The 18,584-nt window shown below is 46.3% G+C and overlaps 1 protein-coding gene across 1 annotated transcript; it reads left to right on the forward strand.

Annotated features, from left to right (window-relative positions):
* The first annotated feature begins 4,746 nt into the window (after positions 1–4,746).
* Positions 4,747–9,779, forward strand: LOC131204861 (homeobox protein Nkx-2.4-like). The gene is made up of 2 exons (XM_058196484.1): positions 4,747–4,996; positions 8,604–9,779. The coding sequence occupies exons 1-2, from the start codon at positions 4,747–4,749 to the stop codon at positions 9,107–9,109; spliced, it is 756 nt and encodes a 251-aa protein (XP_058052467.1). The 3' UTR covers positions 9,110–9,779.
* Positions 9,780–18,584: the final 8,805 nt, after the last annotated feature.

Here is an 18,584-nt window from a genome sequence, read left to right on the forward strand (position 1 = left end):
CAGATCCACAGTTTGACACCAGGGGTGAAATGTAAAATTTGTTACTACCGGTTCTGTGGGCGTGGCTTGGTGTGTGTGGGGGGTGTTAATGTGACTGGGTAGGCGTGGCCAACCTTTTTTTTTACTTTTAAAAGCATTTTTTTCTACAACCTCTTCGGCCAAAGATCAGGCAACTCAGCTGGCATCGCCAGAGGAGCCTTTTAAAAGCATTTTTTCTACACCCTCTTCGGCTGAAGAAGTTGTAGAAAAAAAAGTGCTTTTAAAGGGTTCTGACGATCCCAGCTGAGTTGCCTGATCGCCAGAACCTTTTAAAAGCATTTTTTTACAGTCTCTTTGGCCAAAGAGGTTGTTAAAAAACTGCTTTTAAAGGGTTCTGATGATCCCAGCTGAGCCGCGCGATCATCAGAGGCTTTTTTTTTTACTTTTAAAAGCATTTTTTCGTCCGAAGAAAAAATGCTTTTAAAAGTTAAAAAAAAAGTTGGCCACGCCCACCCAGTCACATTACTGCAAAATGGGGATTTTGCAGTATCCTTCCCCTGGAGTGGGGATGGAATGGGGATTTTGCAGTATCCTTCCCCAGGAGTGGGGATGGAATGGGGATTTTGCAGTATCCTTCACCCAGGAGTGGGGAGGGAATGGGGATTTTGTAGTATCCTTCCCCTGGGGTGGAGAGGGAATGGAGATTTTGCAGTATCCTTCCCCTGCCACGCCCACCAAGCCACACCCACCAAGCCACACCCACAGAACCAGTAGTAAAAAAATTTAGATTTCACCACTGATCCATGCACACCTTATCTGAGATTCCCTCTGCTTCTCACTAAATGACCCGTGCGCCTGGAGTAATGACGGTCACCAGGAGTCCAGGATCGCTGTGGTCGAATGATGAGATCATAGCACATTTGGGTTTACATGACTTAGTAAGGGAGTTTCCCCCGGCTCTAATTTTGGTTGTTAAATCCAGAACTTCCTGTATTGGCTATGGATGGAAGGCAATGTTGATTTCTACTGCCTCCCAGTGGGCAAGGAAAAAAACTGCAGTGTACCCATTTCTTCTAACTTGGATTCTTGCACTGTGATTTTTTTTTTAATCAAGTTGGTCTATTATTGCAACTTTCCGGCTTACTCACTCCTTCAGCGTTTCCCTTCTCTGTCAACCAGCCCAGTAGTTGCAAAACACGGATCCGTGGTGAAAATAGATTAATTGAACCATGCAAGCCGCAGGGTGAATATAATGTTCAGAAAACTACTTGAAGCGGTAAATAAATATTTAATTTGAGAGTCTGGCACAAGATTCCATTTGAAAAGGTTTTTTTTTGGATGCGGGATTGCATTCTGTATGGCTGTGTTTACCAACCATGGCAACTTTGAAGATGGGTGGACTTCAAGTCCCAGAATTCCCCAGCCAGCATTACATAGCACAGCCTAGCTTATCTGGCTAGGGAATTCTGGGAGTTGAAGTCCACCCATCTTCAAAGTTGCCAAGTTTGAGAAAAAAACCCCCCACCAATTTGGCTACATTATGACTGGGAAGCCTTGATGAGATTTGAGATGGTGGGTGTGACTTAAGGGCAGACAGAAGGGACTAGAAACTTGATTTTAAAAAAAAAAGGAAGCTAAGACTCTCCAAAACCTTGTCTGGCTATACAAGTAGTCCTGGACTTACGACTACAATTCAGCCCAACATTTCTGTTGCTAAGTAAGACATTATTAGTTCAGTGAGTTTTTCCTCCATTTTATGACTTTTTTGCCACAGTTGTTAAGTGAATCAGTGTAGTTGTTTAAGTTAGTAATCCGGTTGTTAAGTGAATCTGGCTTCCCCATTGACTTTGCTCATCGGACGGTTATAAAACTGCAACCGTCATAAATACGAGCCAGTGGCCAAGCACTGGAATTTCGATCACATGACCATGGGGATGCCTCAAGGGTCGTAAGTGCGAGAAAGTCCCTTTTTCCAGGACCGCTGTAACTTCGAACGGTTGCTAAACGAACTGCTGTAAATAGAGCAGGGGTCTCCAACCTTGGCAACTTTAAGCCTTTTTAACTGCTAGTGGGGGTTTGAACTGATTGGGTGGGAGCTTGGCTGTGCTCTGATTGGATGGGGTTTTTTTTGTGCTCTGATCTGCTGGGGGTGTGTCCTGTGTTGGTGGGGGCTTGGTTGTGCTCAGATTAGTCTGAGTTGCAGGGGGATTTGAGCTGGTGAGCTGCATTGCTGTTGTTTGGCTTCGTGTTTGTGGTCGTGCTACATCTTCATAGTGGGTGTCTGTCTGCTGTATGTATGGATTGGAGGGGTTTGAAATGGCTAATGTTGCAGCTGCGGTCTGGCTTCTGGTCCTTGGTCGTGCTTCCTGATCAGTGTGGGTTTGGGTCTGCTTTCTGGGTGGATGTGTGGCGGTGACATCCTGTGTGGACCTCGTGAGTGTGGGTCTGGTGTCATTCCTCGTGTTAGGGACTCGTTTGTCAATAAGGGCGGGTTTCCAAATGGCTGGTAGGCGGGAGGTATCATCTCGTTTGTTCATGCTGTGTGGGCGTTTTTCTATCTCGATGGCTTCTCTGATTATTCTGTTGTTAAAGTGTTCAGTTTTGGCAAAGCTGGCTGGGGAATTCTGGGAGTTGAAGTCCACCAGGCTTAAAGTTGCCAAGGTTGGAGATCCCTGAAGTAGAGGACTAACCAATACTTAACCTGGACGTCCAACTAGCTCACAGCATTCCATCTTAGAACTAAGGAGAAATTTCCTGACGGTGAGAACAATTAACCAGCGGAACTGCTTGCCTCCAGAAGTTGTGAATACTCCAACACTGGAGGTTTTTAAGAAGAGGTTGGACAACCATTTATTTATTTATTTTATTTGTCAACAAGTACAAGAAAACAAGTAACAGAATAGACGTAAACATGGACACGTGAAAAAAATTGGCACGTACACACAAAAAAAGGATATAAATAGGCAAAACATAGCCATAAACAGAGCATATAAAACATTTGCAAAACCAATTCTTGAATACAGCTCGCCTGTCTGGAACCCATACCACATTTCAGACATCAATACAATTGAACGTGTCCAGAAATATTTTACAAGAAGAGTTCTCCATTCCTCTGAATACAACAAAATACCTTATGCCACCAGACTTGAAATCCTGGGTTTAGAAAACTTAGAACTCCGCCACCTTCGACAGGACCTGTGTTTAACTCATAGAATCATCTATTGCAATGTCCTTCCTGACTACTTCAGCTTCAATCGCAACAATACAAGAGCAAACAATAGATTTAAACTTAATGTTAACGGCTTCAATCTTGATTGCAGAAAATATGACTTCTGTAACAGAGTTATTAATACTTGGAACACACTACCTGGCTCTGTGGTCTCTTCTCAAAATCCCCAAAGCTTTAACCAAAAACTGTTCACTATTGACCTCACCCCATTCCTAAGAGGTCTGTAAGGAGTGTGCATAAGAGCACAAACGTACCTACCGTTCCTGTCCTGTTGTTTCATTACTGCTGATTCAGTTCTACAGAGGAATTATTGAGTCTGTCATTTGCACCTCTATAACTGTCTGGTTCGGTTCTGCAACCCAACAAGAAAGACACAGACTTCAGAGGATAATTAGAACTGCAGAAAAAATAATTGCTACCAACCTGTCTTCCATTGAGGACCTGTATACTGCACGAATCAAGAAGAGGGCCGTGAAAATATTTGCAGATCCCTCACATCCTGGACATAAACTGTTTCAACTCCTCCCCTCAAAACGACGCTATAGAGCACTGCACACCAGAACAACTAGACACAAGAACAGTTTTTTCCCGAAGGCCATCACTCTGCTAAACAAATAATTCCATCAACACTGTCAAACTATTTACTGAATCTGCACTACTATTAATCTTCTCATAGTTCCGATCACTAATCTCTTTCCACTTATGACTGTATGACTGTAATTTTGTTGCTGGCAATCCTTATGATTTATATTGATATATTGACCATCAATTGTGTTGTAAATGTTGTACCTTGATGAACGTATCTTTTCTTTTATGTACACTGAGAGATATGCACCAAGACAAATTCCTTGTGTGTCCAATCACACTTGGCCAATAAAAATTCTATTCTATTCTATTCTATTCTATTCTATTCTATTCTATTCTATTCTATTCTATTCTATTCTATTCTATTCCCAATTAATGCAGTTATACATACTTATGCTTATATATATGCTTATATATTATATAGTTATTTTCATGCTTATGCTTATACATACTGTTGTGACAAAATAACTAAATAACTAAATAAATAAATAAAACACATAGAACGATTACATATAATTGGGAACAGTAGGACAGGGTGGGTGGTCTTTTGTCTGAAGTGGTGTAGGGTTTCCTGCCTAAGCAGGGGGTTGGACTAGAAGACCTCCGAGGTCCCTTCCGACTCTCTTATTCTAATCTATCCTATTAAGCTGGCTGGGCTCTTTCTTTGCCGCTCTTGTTTTAATTCAGTTTTGTCAAAAGAAGGAGGAGGTTCCTTCCTCTCTCCCCCTCCTCTCCCCTCCCCTCCCCTCCCCTGCCCACCTTACCTTACCCCACCTCCAGGGTGGGGGGTGGGGGGTGGAGTCCTTAATCTTTGATAAGGTGCAGCAGACTTAAGATAAAAGCCCCAGATTGTGGACAGGAAGCCCTGGCCGCCTTCCTTTGAAAGCCAGGGGAGAAAGGCACTCAAGAGGTCAGTTCTGAAGGTGCTGCCATCCCTTCTGGGTCCCCGCCCCATGGAAGATCTCAAGGGCTTCGCTATGGAGAGCTTGGAAGATTTCTCCCAGGCCATGTCAGCAGGGACCCACCAGCGGGCTTTGGTGGGGTCTCCTTTCTCCCTGGCTCACTGCCTCTCCCAAAACACCATGCTGGGATGTTACCCTGGGTCCTTCCCCAGTCCAGCCGAACTACCTGCCTACCCGCAGGAAAGCTTCAGGAATGGGGAGTGGTACGCCTCCAGCCCCCCAGAAGGACCTTACTCTTCAAGTAAGTGCACGGCTTGGCTGTTGGCCTTTTTTAAAAAAAAAAAAAGAGGGAAAACTGGGTTAGTTCAACCTCCCAAAGGTGCTTTTCATCTCCAAAAGCCAACTGGGTTTTCTTGGTGTTTTTTTGTTTTTTGCTTTGAAAACGTTTCGCTTCTCATCTAAGAAGCTTCTTCGGTTCTGTCCGGAACCTCTTCCCTTCAAAAGAAGAGAAGCTTCTCGGATGAGGAACCGACAAGAAACAAACAAACAAACAAACAAACAAACAGGAAAATCCAGCTGCCTTTGAGGCAACCGTGACCTGGACGATTTGAGGATTTCCGTAGACGTGGATTAATCCAAGGTGGCAAAATATAGATTGATTGGTCCATTTTTTTTAATTTGCATTTATATCCCGCCCTTCTCCGAAGACTCAGGGCGGCTTACACTATGTCAAGCAATAGTCTTCATCCATTTGTATATTATATACAAAGTCAACTTTTATTGCCCCCAACAATCTGGGTCCTCATTTTACCTACCTTATAAAGGATGGAAGGCTGAGTCAACCTTGGGCCTGGTGGGACTTGAACCTGCAGTAATAGCAAGCAGCTGTGTTATTTATTTTATTTATTTATTTTAACCAATTTATTTGTCATCCATCTCGCAGTTCGAGGCCACTCTGAGTGGAGGGGGGGGGAAACAGGAGGAGGGGTCCTTCGTGCTCTCTGAGCTTGGTTGTTTTGTTGCGGTTGTTTCGTTACCCAAACCGGGTAATAATATCATCAGTGCTTCTGATGCCCTTCTAACCCTGATGATGTAACCTTGTTTGGTAATGAAATGTCTACAAACAAACAAACAAACCCAACAAGCTCAGAGAGTATGGAGGATCCTACACTCTTCCTCTTCCCCCTCCTCCCTTCTCTGTTTTACAAACCCCCTTCCCTTCTAGCACTGATGATGTTAGCTCGTCAAACATCTGCAAGAAAACAGCACCAAGGACTACTCCTTTCAACCCTGAGCTACAAGGATTCTCCTTGCATTAAGTCAGGAGGAACTTGGCCGCCCTACTTCAAACCAAACCAGGCAATTTAAAAGCACCAGCTTTCAAATTGTGGCCTAACCCCAACACATCAATCCTTTCGTTCAGCCAAACGGTGATCCATGATTCCCAGCGTAAACATCTTGATCTTGATTGCGTCTGTCTGTGTAAATGCAGCCAAGATGGCTTGTGTAAACCATCATTTCCGGCGTAGCGAGATGCATCAACCCCTGTCAGTGTGTTACAGGACCCTCTTATAACCTGGTGGGGCTCTATAGATATTAGTTCCGGAGCGAATTTAAATAGTTATTTTACGAAACAAAATTATATATCCGGCACCTTCTACCAGAAGGAATCCACGTTTTTCAAGACTGGTCAGTTCAGGGGTGAAATGTAAAATTTGTTACTACTGGTTCTGTGTGGGGGGTAAAGTTTTTTTTTTACTTTTAAAAGCATTTTTTCTACAACCTCTTCGGCTGAATGGGTTGTAGAAAAAATGCTTTTAAAAGCCTCTGACGATCAGGCAACTCAGCTGGGATCGGCAGAGGAGCCTTTTAAAAGCATTTTTTTCTAAAACCTCTTCGGCTGAAGTTCTCTTTCTTGGATTCACGATAGTTTGCTTTAGAAGAGAATAGTTGTAGCTCGGGGTTGGGCTGTGGGGTCCTTGATGCTCTCTGAGCTTGGTGGGTTTCTTGCAGATGTTTCATTACCTAAGGGGTCTGTGTGGCTCAGACTGCTAAGACAGTCTGTTATTAACAGCAGCTGCTTGCAATTACTGCAGGTTCGAGTCCCACCAGGCCCAAGGTTGACTCAGCCTTCCATCCTTTATAAGGTAGGTAAAATGAGGACCCAGATTGTTGGGGGCAATAATAAGTTGACTTTGTACATAATATACAGATGGATGAAGACTATTGCTTGACGTAGTGTAAGCCGCCCTGAGTCTTCGGAGAAGGGCGGGATATAAATGCAAATTTAAAAAAAACAAAAACTAGATAATGTCATCAGTGCTAGAAGAGAGTGGAGTTTGTGGAGAGGAGGAGGAGGAGGAGGAGGAGGAGGAGGAGGAGGAGGACTATAATGTCCGTGATCTTGGAGGGTTTCTTGCAGATGTTTCATTACCGAACTAGGTAACGTCATCGGTGTTAGAAGTGAGTGGGGTTTGCAGAGTGGAAGAGGAGGAGAAGGTGGAAGAAGAGGAGGACTGGGGCATTCTTGTTTCTTGTAGACGTTTCATGACCCAGCTAGGGAACATCTTCAGTGCTAGAAGGGAGCGCGATTTGCAGAGAGGAGGAAGAAGAGAATTGTGAGATCCTTGGTGCCCTCTGAGTTTTCTGGTTCTCTTGCAGAAGTTTCATGACCCAGGTAGGGAACATCATCAGTGCTAAAAGGGAGCAGGGTTTGCTCTCCTTATATACAAGTCACACACACACACACACACACACACACACACACACACACACAAATGGGGTTTGATTTCTCTGCAGCACCCACATGGCCACAGGATCAAAATTTGGGCACTTGGCAACTGGCATCTATTTATGACCAATTACATTGTCTTGAGGTCGTGTGATCAAGGTTTGCAAACTTCCCAGCCAGCTTTGGACAAGCAGAGTTAGTGGGGGGAGCCAGATTCCCTTAATGCCCGCACGATTCCCAGAACGACGATGGCAAGAAAGGTTGTCGAATGGGGAAAAACTCACAACTCCCGTCTTGCTCAGCCACAGAAATTGTGAGCTCCGTTGTGGCTGTAAATCAAGAACTACCTGTGTTCCCAAGAATCCAGAACCTGGATAAATGAACTCTGATAACGTCTCACCCTTCCCCTTTTAAGAGATTAACAGAGTTGGAAGGGACCTTGTAGGTCATCTAGTCCAACCCCCCCACACACACACAACACCCAAGCAGGAGACTCTACACCATTTCTGACAGATGGCAGTCCAGTCTCTTCTTGAAAGCCTCCAGTGATGAACTTCCCACAACTTCCGAAGGCAACTTCTGTTCCATGGGTTGATTGTTCTCACTGTCAGAAAATTCCTCCTTATTTCCAGGTTGAATCTCTCCTTGATCAGCTTCCATCCATTAGCCTTCAGGTTATTTAGGAAATAGCATGACACCCTCCTCTCTGTGGCAGCCCCTCAAATATTGGAAGATGCTCTCATGTCTCCCCTGGTCCTTCTCTTCCATAGACTAGCCAGGCCCAGTTCCTGCAACCGTTCTTCGTATGTTTTAGCCTCCAGTCCCCTCATCATCCTGGTTGCTCTTCTCTGCACTTTTTCTAGAGTCTCAACAATCTTTTTTATAGTGTGGTGACCAAAACTGGATGCAGTACTCCAAGTGTGGTCTTACTAAGGTTTTATAGAGTGGCATTTGTACCTCCCTTGATCTTGATTGTATCCCTCTGTTAATGCAGTTTAGGATTGCCTTGGCTTTTTTGGCTGCCGCCGAATACTGTTAGCACATATTTAGCTGGTTGTCCACTAAGACTCCAAGATCCCTCTCAGAGTCACTGCTATTGAGCCTGGTTTCACCCAGTCTATATGTGTCCTTTGCGTTTTCCTTGCCTAAGTGCCCCCCGTTTTTTGCCCCCCCCCAGTCTGCAGGTTTATGGGTACCCCTGGCTTCAGCATGCCCGGAGCAGACTGTATGGGCTACTTGGGCGAAATGGTCAAGCAACCCTCCTTCTCTGCGGGAAACCCCTCCAAGCGCAAACGCCGAGTGCTTTTCTCCCGAGCTCAAGTCCAGGAGTTGGAGAAGAGGTTTGAGATGCAGAAATACCTGACTGCCCCCGAACGGGAACACCTGGCCACCGTGACCCGCCTCACCCCCAACCAGGTGAAGATCTGGTTCCAGAACCACCGCTACAAGCTAAAGAAGCTACGGGGCCAGCCGGTGGAGGTGAAGGCCGGCTTGCAGCAGGAGGGTCCCCCGCCTTGTGACAGTAGCACCGTGGCCCACCCCGGCGGCTATCCGTTCCATCGGACGCCTGTAGAAGAGAAGCTCCTCCTGCAACATCTGTCTCCCAGCCCCAGCTCCACTGCCGATGCCCAATCGGGCCTTGAAACACCCGAAAGCGGCTTTCTCTTTGGCAAACCCTGGTAGTCTATCCATGGATTGTCACACGGGCTGGGCCTAGATGACTTGCTCCATCCAAGGAGCGTGATGATGGAGCCCAGCCGTTCTAAGGACAAAAGTTTTGTTTTTATTTTATTATTTATATAGCCGTGCCCGTCTTTCGGCTCCTGCTGGACGGCTCCCGGGCGAAAACTCAAAAAAGACCAAATTCAATCGTATCCAAAAAAACAATCCAACAAAGCCGATGAGATTAGAAATGACGAGAACCCCTGGCTTTGAATCAGACTTAGTCTATTCTTCTTGGGCAGAATTTTATTTTATTTTTTTGTGGGGGAGTAGGGTGGAAAGCTAGGGCTTCGAGGCATTACAGGAAGCTAAGATGGAAGAGGCCGGTTGAACTTCATGTGGCAGAGAGTCCCACAGGGCCTTGCATGGTTCTATCCATCCAATGGCAGCCGAGCGTTCGAGCCTTTTTGAAGAGCCTCGGTCTGGAAAGTCTTCCAGCTTTTAGGTCAAAGGAAAAATGCCAGGGGTTCAATTGGATCGGATCCCCAGCCCCCTTCGACCTCTTGATCATTTCAGCCCCACTTCCGGTCTCCACCATCAGACACCAGATCCTTCAATAGATCTGCGAGAACGTCTCCCAGAATCTTCTACTCGTCCTGAGCTCCAAACATTTCCTGCCTCCACAATCTGAATGGACAGCCAGAATTCCTCCAGACCAAGGGTCTCCAACCTTGGCAACTTTAAGACTTGTGGACTGCAACTCCCAGAGTTCCTCAGCCAGCAAAGCTCTGGGAGTTGAAGGAACTCTGGGAGTTGAAGTCCACAAGCCTTAAAGTTGCTAAGTTTCCAAGTTTGGAGACTCTTACTCCAGACCCTCCATGCTTATTTCAGAGTAAAACCACTTTTCGTGGCCCGCAGTTGGTGAGCCTTCGAGTCTCGGGCAAATATTTTAGGATCTTTCTACAACAGGGGCCACAAAAAAAGTATGTTTGTGGGGTATGTGTGTTATGGGGTGTGTCTCTCTCTGTGTGTGAACCTGCTGTCTACGATTTGAGCTGGACAAGGATTTGTACAACTCGGGACCAAGTTGGTTTAGCTTGTGGCTGTGTGTCGAGGACTACCTGCATCTCAGAAACAATGTCAGATCATGAATTTAATCGTGCTTGTGGGTAACCGGTGACCCCTGCAAAGAGACCACTAATGTACAGGAACATCAGAGAGGGGGCTAAGATAAATGAAAGATAACACACCCACACACCCGCATTTGTTCCCCATTTTTCAGAAAAGCATTTCTTGCAAAGAAACCTCTTCGAAGAGGTTGTAGAAAAAATGCTTTTAAAAGGCTCTGACGATCCCAGCTGAGCTGTCTGATCATAAGAGGCTTTTTTTTTTACTTTTAAAAGCATTTTTTTCGGGCGAAGAAAAAATGCTTTTAAAAGTAAAAGAAAAAAACAACTCTGATGATCGCGCGGCTGAGCTGGGCATGGGGGGGGGCAGGAATTTTTGCTACTAGTTCTCTGAACCACCCACCACCATCGCTACCAGATTGGGAGATCCGGTCTGAACTGGGAGCATTTCACCTCTGCTTGTGCCCTGTGGCAGGAGAACATGCCAAGGAAGTCGTTGCCAGTTATTTGCACCGAAAGCGGGGAGGGAATTGAAGAGAGTTTTCTGAAATGATGCCTCCTGCAAAGCCAAACGCCGAGGTCTCTTCGGGGCCCACTCTGGTCCTCCCGGGAGTCCCCTTGCAAGGAACTTACTGTCCCAAGACAGTGTGCCCATGTAGGACAATTGGGTGGGGGGGAGGTATGGCGCTGGGACGACAAAGAGAGCCCCTTAAGCTCAGAGTCAGGTAATTTCCAAACTGGGAAGCAGAAAATAAATTTCTCAGTACCCACCCCTCAGGTGGGTGAGATCCTGCAGGCAGCTGGCCTCTGGCTTGCAAACCCTGGTTTAGGGCTTAGCCAAGGGTGTGTGTGGGGGAGAATTCTGGGGGTTGAAGTCCACCTGGCTTAAAATCCATGAGTTTGAGAAAAGCTGCTGCTTAGGAAAGGAACAGATGGTTGCAATTCAAATTTGCAGCTTTTTTTGCCTGGGGCAAACAGCAGCTGAGCTGAAGGCTAACCTGCTCAGCTTTGTGGGTAGGAGAACCCAGGCAGATCCTGGCCCTCAGGCCCTCCCGGGTCTGCAAATGGCTTAAGTCTCCACTTTCAAGTGCCAAGTTTGTACAATGGTGATGGTGGGGAAACTCTTTGCAAAGTTCTCCCAAGACAAAAAAGCACCATCTGCATGACTTTAACTCTGCATGCTAAAAGGACTGCTTAGCAGGGCTTCCCCATTTGTTTTCCACCTTATCAGGAAACCTTTCACGCCCCAAAATGTAGATTAAGAAGGTAGAGAATAATAGGGTGGGAAGAGACCCTGGAGGTCTTCTAGTCCAACCCTCTTTCTCAGATCCTGTTTCATCCTGGACAATTTGGCTGTCCAACCTCTTGAAAACTTTCAAAGATAGGGGTCAGTTTAAAATGTGTCTGTGGTCATTGAGTAATTGGGTTTGAGCCCAAAGGGGAAAAATACACTTTTTAAAACCCAATTTGGGGTAATTTACCCAGATTTGGGGATAGCCCTGCCTTAAATTGTTGCTTTTATAGGAAGCTGGTAGCACTGAGTGAAATCTACAAGGAAGTCTGTGGCTTTATATGTTGAAATCCGACAGTGTTTTTAAAATTTCTCAATACAATTGTTTGCTCTCCAAAGAAACATTCATTGTAATTTCTTTTTCCTCCTCAATGATTTCTTTTTAATACGTTGCATTAAAAAGCACCAGTTGATCAGATTGCTTTTTCAGCATCCATAAAACCATTCTCTTTTTCTCTGTTATGAATGACTTGCTGTTATCAATAAACTTCTTAGATCACCTAAAAAAACACATTTTCATTATCATCAGTGGATGTTAAGTATCTGCTTATTTATCTCGGATAAGCTTCCCTTCTTCCTTGCAAGAATCCTATCTATGATGTGAATCTACCCAATTGTGACTTTTTCAAATCGTTCTTACTTTTGTTGCAAAGAGACTAAAATAGTTTCTTGGTGCCAAAGCTGGTGAAACACGTGCACCCACATGCCAAAGGAAATATTAATAAAAGATGCAAATACATTCACAAGGGGCCTGAAAGGAAGTTTCTTCTAATAAGCGTTAAAGATAAAAAATAATGTATTTTTCCAGATATCCCCTTCTGGGATATCTCCCTTCTGGGAGTTGAAGTCCAACAGGCTTAAAGTTGCCAAGGTTGGAGACCCCTGCTCCAAAGCACCTGAAGGCAGGACAAGAAACAAATTGGGTGGAAACTAATCAAGGAGAGAAGCAACTTTGAACTAAGGAGAAATTTCCTGACGGTGAGAACAATTAACCCGTGGAACTGCTTGCCTCCAGAAGTTGTGAATGCTCCAACACTGGAGGTTTTTAAGAAGAAACTGGACAGCCACTTGTCTGGAATGGTATAGAAGCAGAGTAACAGAGTTGGGAGGGACCTTGGAGGTCTTCTAGTCCAACCCTCTGCTGAAGCAGGAAACCTTAATACCGTTTCAGACAAATGGCCGTCCAATATCTTCTTAAAAACGTCCGGTGATGGAGCATTCACAACTTCTGGAGGCAAGTTTAGAATAGAATAAAGTAGAGTAGAGTAGAGTAGAAGAGAAGAGAAGAGAAGAGAAGAGAAGAGAAGAGAAGAGAAGAGAAAATAGAATAGAGTAGGATAGAATAGAATAGAATAGAATTTTTTATTGGCCAAGTATGATTTGACACACAAGGAATTTGTCTTTGGTGCATATGCTCTCAGTGTACATAAAAGAAAAGATACATTCGTCAAGAATTCTAAGATGGCAGAAAAATGGGGCAAAACTGCTAAGGAAATGCCTCCTTAGCTCCTGTTTGCTTCTCTCCTTGATTGGTTTCCATCCGTTGCTTCTTGTCTTGTCTTCAGGGGCTTCGGAGAATAGACCCAGTGATGAAATCCTATTTTTTTTACTACCGGTTCTGTGGGCATGGTTTGGTGGGTGTGGCAGGAGAAGGATACTGCAAAATCCCCATTCCCACCCACTCCTGGGGGGAGGATACTGCAAAATCCCCATTCCCACCCACTCCTGGGGGGAGGATACTGCAAAATCCCCATTCCCACCCCATTCTGGGGCCAGCCAGAGGTGGTATTTGCCAGTTCTCCGAACTGCTCAAAATTTCCGCTACCGGTTCTCCAGAACCTGTGAGAACCTGCTGGATTTCACCCCTGGCTTGACTGCTTCCCCCCCTTCTTTGGGGCAACCCCTCAAATACTGGAGCAATGCTAACGTGTCACCCTTAGTTCTTCTTTTCCTTACTCCTGGTCTCCTGTTAATAGGGTCTGTTGCATGAGCAGGGGGTTGGACTGGAAGACCTCCAAGGTCCCTCCCGAACCGTCTCCTTCTGCATCGTGTATTCCTCTTCTCTTCACTTGTACGGGACGTCCTGTCCTGCTCTAACCCCAGGAGCCTGAAGAATGCCGTGAGCTCATGCAGTTCAGCTCTTCAAGAGCTTCTTCTAATATTGACTGTCCTTTTCACCCAGCGCTCCTTCCACCCCCCACCCCCCACCCCCGAATCCCACCCACCCTCCAACTTGTTGCCCGCTTGCTAGAAAGCACTTGGAGAGAAACAGGGTCCCGGTGGCGCCAGCGAGGAACGCAATCTTGTTGACTTTTCCTCTCTTCGCTGAAGATTAAAGGCGCCAATTGTTTGAAGGTGGGTCACTCTGAACAGGAAATGACACACACCCCCCAGCAGGTCCTATGGAGAGATTTGTGTGTCCCCCCCCCCACACACACACCTCCTACTCTTCAGGTCTGAAAAAACATCAGCAAAAGGCTGTGGATGCTGGGTTCAATCCCTGCCTTTGCCTCCCCCGATAGCTTGCTGAAGTGTGGCTGTATCACCGTTCAATCTTCCTTAACTTGGTGGAAGAATTATAAGAATCGGAAGGGACCTTGGAGGTCTTCTAGTCCAACCCCCTGCTCAGGCAGGAGACCCACTACCATTTCAGACATGGCTGTCCAGTCTTTTCCTAAAATCCTTCTGTGATGAAGCACCCATAACTTCTGGTGGCAAGCTGTTCCACTGATTCATTGTTCTCATTGTCAGGAAATTTCTCCTTAATTCTAGGTTGCTTCCTCCACCCATTGCTTCTTGTCCTGCCCTCAGGTGCTTTGGAGAATAGCTTGACTCCCTCTTCTTTGGGGCAGCCCCTGAGATATTGGAAGACTGCTATCATGTCTCCCCCAGTCCTTCTTTTTTTCTAGACTGTTGCAACCGTTCTTCATATGTTTTCGTCTCCAGGCCTTTAATCATCTTAGTTGCTCTTCTCTGCACTTTTTGTTTTCAAAGTCGCAACATCTGTTTTGTAATGTGGTGACCAAGAATGGATGCAGTATTCCAGGTGTGGTGTGGTCTCACTAAGGATTTATAAAGCTAGACATCAGCGTCACAGGAAACAGGATATACAAAGACATCATATATCAGGGGTCTCCAACCTTAGCAACTTTAAGACTTGTGGACTTCAACTCCCAGAATTCCTCAGCCAGCTTTGCTGGCTGAGGAACTCTGGGAGTTGAAATCCACAAGTCTTAAAGTTACCAAGGTTGGAGATCCTTGTCATATATCAGACATATATGTTGCAGGAAAGTTTCTACTAATTCTAATATTTCAGTATATCTATTTCCTTACACTAAACTAGAGATAACCAATTCCTGCAAAAAGGGGTCTGCCCCAAAGCAGAGCCGGGGGGAGGGGGGGAGAGAACCTATTTTTCAAAGCCCCCGAAGGGAGAATAAGAAGCAACGGATAGAAACTAACCAAGGAGAGAAGCAACCTAGAACTAAGAAGGAATTTCCTGACCAATTCGAACAACGAATCGGTGGAACTGCTTGCGTCCAGAAGTTGTGGGAGGTTTTTAACCAAGAGACTGGATAGCCATTTGTCTGAAATGCTTATAGGTTATCCTGCATGAGCGGGGGGTTGGACTAGAAGATCTCCAGGGTCCCATCCAGCACTTGTTATTCTGTCTTGGGCTGAGTGAATGCACAGTACACAACGCCACGCTAAAGCAAACACAACTCTAAGGAGGATCGGTCACCTTCAAGAGCTCCTCTTCCAAAGAGTAGGCAGGCACCCAGCAAACCTGGCATAGCCAGCTGGCAGAAGCTGAGGAGCACCCGCCCAAATGCTAAACAAACAGCCCTCTTGTGGGTCAGGCAGCCAGGACGTCGTATTCCCGAAGGGTGACTCAAGCCACTTAAGCTCAGCATCTCAGGGTCTTGAATGGGGTTGCACCATCTATCCTCCCACCCCTACCCTCCCATCCGCATCCCCCGCCCCTCCGCCTTGGAACAGACCGGAGTCTCTCCCTACGGTAAGTCGTGGTTTCTCCTCAAGACTCTTGAGTTTAGTCAAGACAGAGTTGGGGAATAGGGGCGTGCCACTGACCCTCAGCCAAGCCCCTCACTTCACCTTGGCTGGTCCTTTTGTTCTCCCCAAACTTTCTTCTAAAGTTTTTTTTTTTTCCCTTCTAGTATCCCACGCCCAACAAGGGCCTAACGGGAAAGACCGTAATGATGGAGCCGCTGAGGTCAACCTCTTCAAGCTGTTCTTTCAGCTCAGTCTTTGTCAACAGGGCCTCTGTGGCTCAGGCTGCTAACAAGGGCCTCTGTGGCTCAGGCTGCTAATGCAGTCTGTTATTAACAGCAGCTGCCTGCAATTACTGCAGGTTCTAGTCCCACCAGGCCCAAGGTTGACTCAGCCTTCCATCCTTTATAAGGTAGGTAAAATGAGGACCCAGATTGTTGGGGGCAATAAGTTGACTTTGTATATAAATATACAAATAGAATGAAGACTATTGCTAACATAGTGTAAGCCGCCCTGAGTCTTCAGAGAAGGGCGGGATATAAATGCAAATAAAAATAAAAAAAAATAAAAACAGCAATGGCTCATGCTCCACATTTCCTCCTAATCTTAGAAGACTCAGCCTTCTGTCCATCCAAGGTTGGTAAAATGAGGATCCAGATTGTTGGGGGGGGACACACACAAGATGCCGACTCTGTAAACCACTTAGAGTGGGCTGTAAAAGCCCTGTGAAGCAGCATATAAATCTAAGGGCTATTGTTATCACCAGTTGTTCCCTTGAGCCAACGCGAAGGGAGCTGGTCCCCACTCACCCAGCCTCCCTTGTTGAAACACGCAAGCTAAGGCCGCTTGTGCCTTCGTTCCAGCAGCCGATCAAGACCAGATTAGTTACGCAACATGTGTTACGGGATGTCATTTATCTATAGGTTACGTTTTCATTTGTTAATAGCAGCGAGCAGAAATGGCAATGACGAAGGTAGGGGGTTCGCCCACGGAAAGCCATTGGACTGGGTCCTTTTTGGCTGTGCTCGGCCTGGCCTGAGAAGATGGGTGTGCAGAGCCCATTTGGGGCAAATTTGGGGAGGTTTTTGCAAAAAAGAAAGAAAAAGAAAAAAAGGAAGTGGACAGCTGCGATGGTGGCCTTGAAGATTTGCCTGACTAGCACAGCCTTAACCGCACGCCCTGCTTGAGATGCCTCGAAAAACGTGCGTGAAATTCACTTTGCGCCGTGGTTGATCCAGGGACCGAACCGTGGTTTGGCTTTACTCACAGGAAACCCTAATTAGGCCCCCGCTTTAAGCCGTAATATGCTTTAACTTGGAGAGCGATACGTGTTCTGGGAACGTAGCGAGACCGTGCTTCCTTAATCTGGCGCAGACTTAAATATGTAGCCCAGGAATCCAATTAATGGGCTTTAATCAAGTTAGTTACAAATCAAACGGCTGCCTTGGCATGACCTCTGCGCTTCGATCGGGGTCTGGGTGGGTTCGTTGCCAGGGTAGCTTAGCACGTTGGGCGAAGGCAAATCATTTGGTTCGGTTGGTGCGGTGTTGATGGGGCTACAACAGAAACCAGGGGGGTCGTGAGTTCAAATCCTCCTTTCTGTGTGGAAAGCAGCTGGGTGACTTTGGGCTGGTTCCTCTTTCCCTCCCTCCCTCCCTCCCTCCCCTCTCTCTGCCACGAAAAAGCTGCCAGGAAACCACTTCCAATAATTTTGTCAAGAAAACTGGAGGGACTGAGGGAGGAAAGGAGGGGAGGGGAGGGGAGAGGAGAGGAAGGGAGGAGAGACAGAGAGAGAGAAAGGAAGGAAGGAAGAAAGGAAGGAAGGAAGGAAGGAAGGAAGGAAGGAAAGAAAAAGAAAGAAAGAAAGAAAGAAAGAGAAAGAAAAAGATAGATCCAACACCAGAAAGAAGTTGTGTGGATTGGGTGAATGGAAGGAAGGAAGGAAGGAAGGAAGGAAGGAAAGAAAGAAAGAAAGAAAGAAAGAAAGAAAGAAAGAAAGAAAGAAAGAAAGAAAGAAAGAAAGAAAGAAAGAAAGAAAGGTACAACACCAGAAAGAGGTTGTGTGGATTGTGTGAATGGAAGAAAAAAAGGTAGGAAAGAAAGAAGAAAAGAAAGAGAGAGAGAAAGGAAGGGAGGAAGGGAGGGAGGGAGGGAGGAAGGAAGGAAGGAAAGAAAGAAAGAAAGAAAGAAAGAAAGAAAGAAAGAAAGAAAGAAAGAAAGAAAGAAAGATCCAACACCAGAAAGAGGTCATGTGGATTGTGTGAATGGAAGGAAGGAAGAAAGGAAGAGAGAGAGAAAGAAGGAAGGAAGGAAGGAAGGAAGGAACGAACGAACAAGCAAGGTCCAACATCAGAAAACTATTCCTGTACAATCCTGCGGATTGTGTGAACACGATCGCTAAGCATCCTTACAATCGCGAGCAAATTTCACTTCCTGGAAGGGTTTGCCATTGGGGGTGGGGGGTGGCTTGGAAGGAAGCTGGGGGGGGGATGCCAATCGGGGTCCCCTCCTTCTCTGCCTTCCAATTGTTGTGGATCGGTTGAAATCCGGAGCTGGTGGCCAGATTTCCCCCCGGCCCAGGGTTACAGGGAGCCCATTTTTATCTGCTTAGCAAAGGTCGCCTGGCTACTTTAAATTGAAAAGAACATCCATCTGGATCCCTTCCTGAGAACTTCAAGCCTCTTTTCCTGCCACCTCTGTTGGCCTCGGATCCCACCGTTATCCAGGCCAGGGTTCAGGCTGAGGGTGAGGCCAGGGGAAGAAAAGGGCAACTAATGGTGGCGGGGGGGGGAGGAGGGGGGCTGGCCAAAAAGCCAGGATTGCCCCCTCCCCAGTGAGAGAAAGAAAAAGAAAAGGAGGAAGCCAGCAACTGGGGTCACAAAATGCCTCTCGCCTCCTCGCCTGTCTCGGTTGCAACTGTCGCTCCGGAACACCAGAATTCCAGCATCTCCCCCCAAGTGTGTGTGTGGGGGTCTCGAGTGGTCCCACCTTCCTGGTCCCACCTCAAAGGGAAGAAGACCTCCGCTCTGCCCAGCTTCTCGGAGCCCACCAGCCACCTCAAAAGCCC

The sequence above is a fragment of the Ahaetulla prasina genome, chromosome 10 (genome assembly GCF_028640845.1).
Source record: "Ahaetulla prasina isolate Xishuangbanna chromosome 10, ASM2864084v1, whole genome shotgun sequence".
Lineage (NCBI taxonomy): Eukaryota > Metazoa > Chordata > Lepidosauria > Squamata > Colubridae > Ahaetulla > Ahaetulla prasina.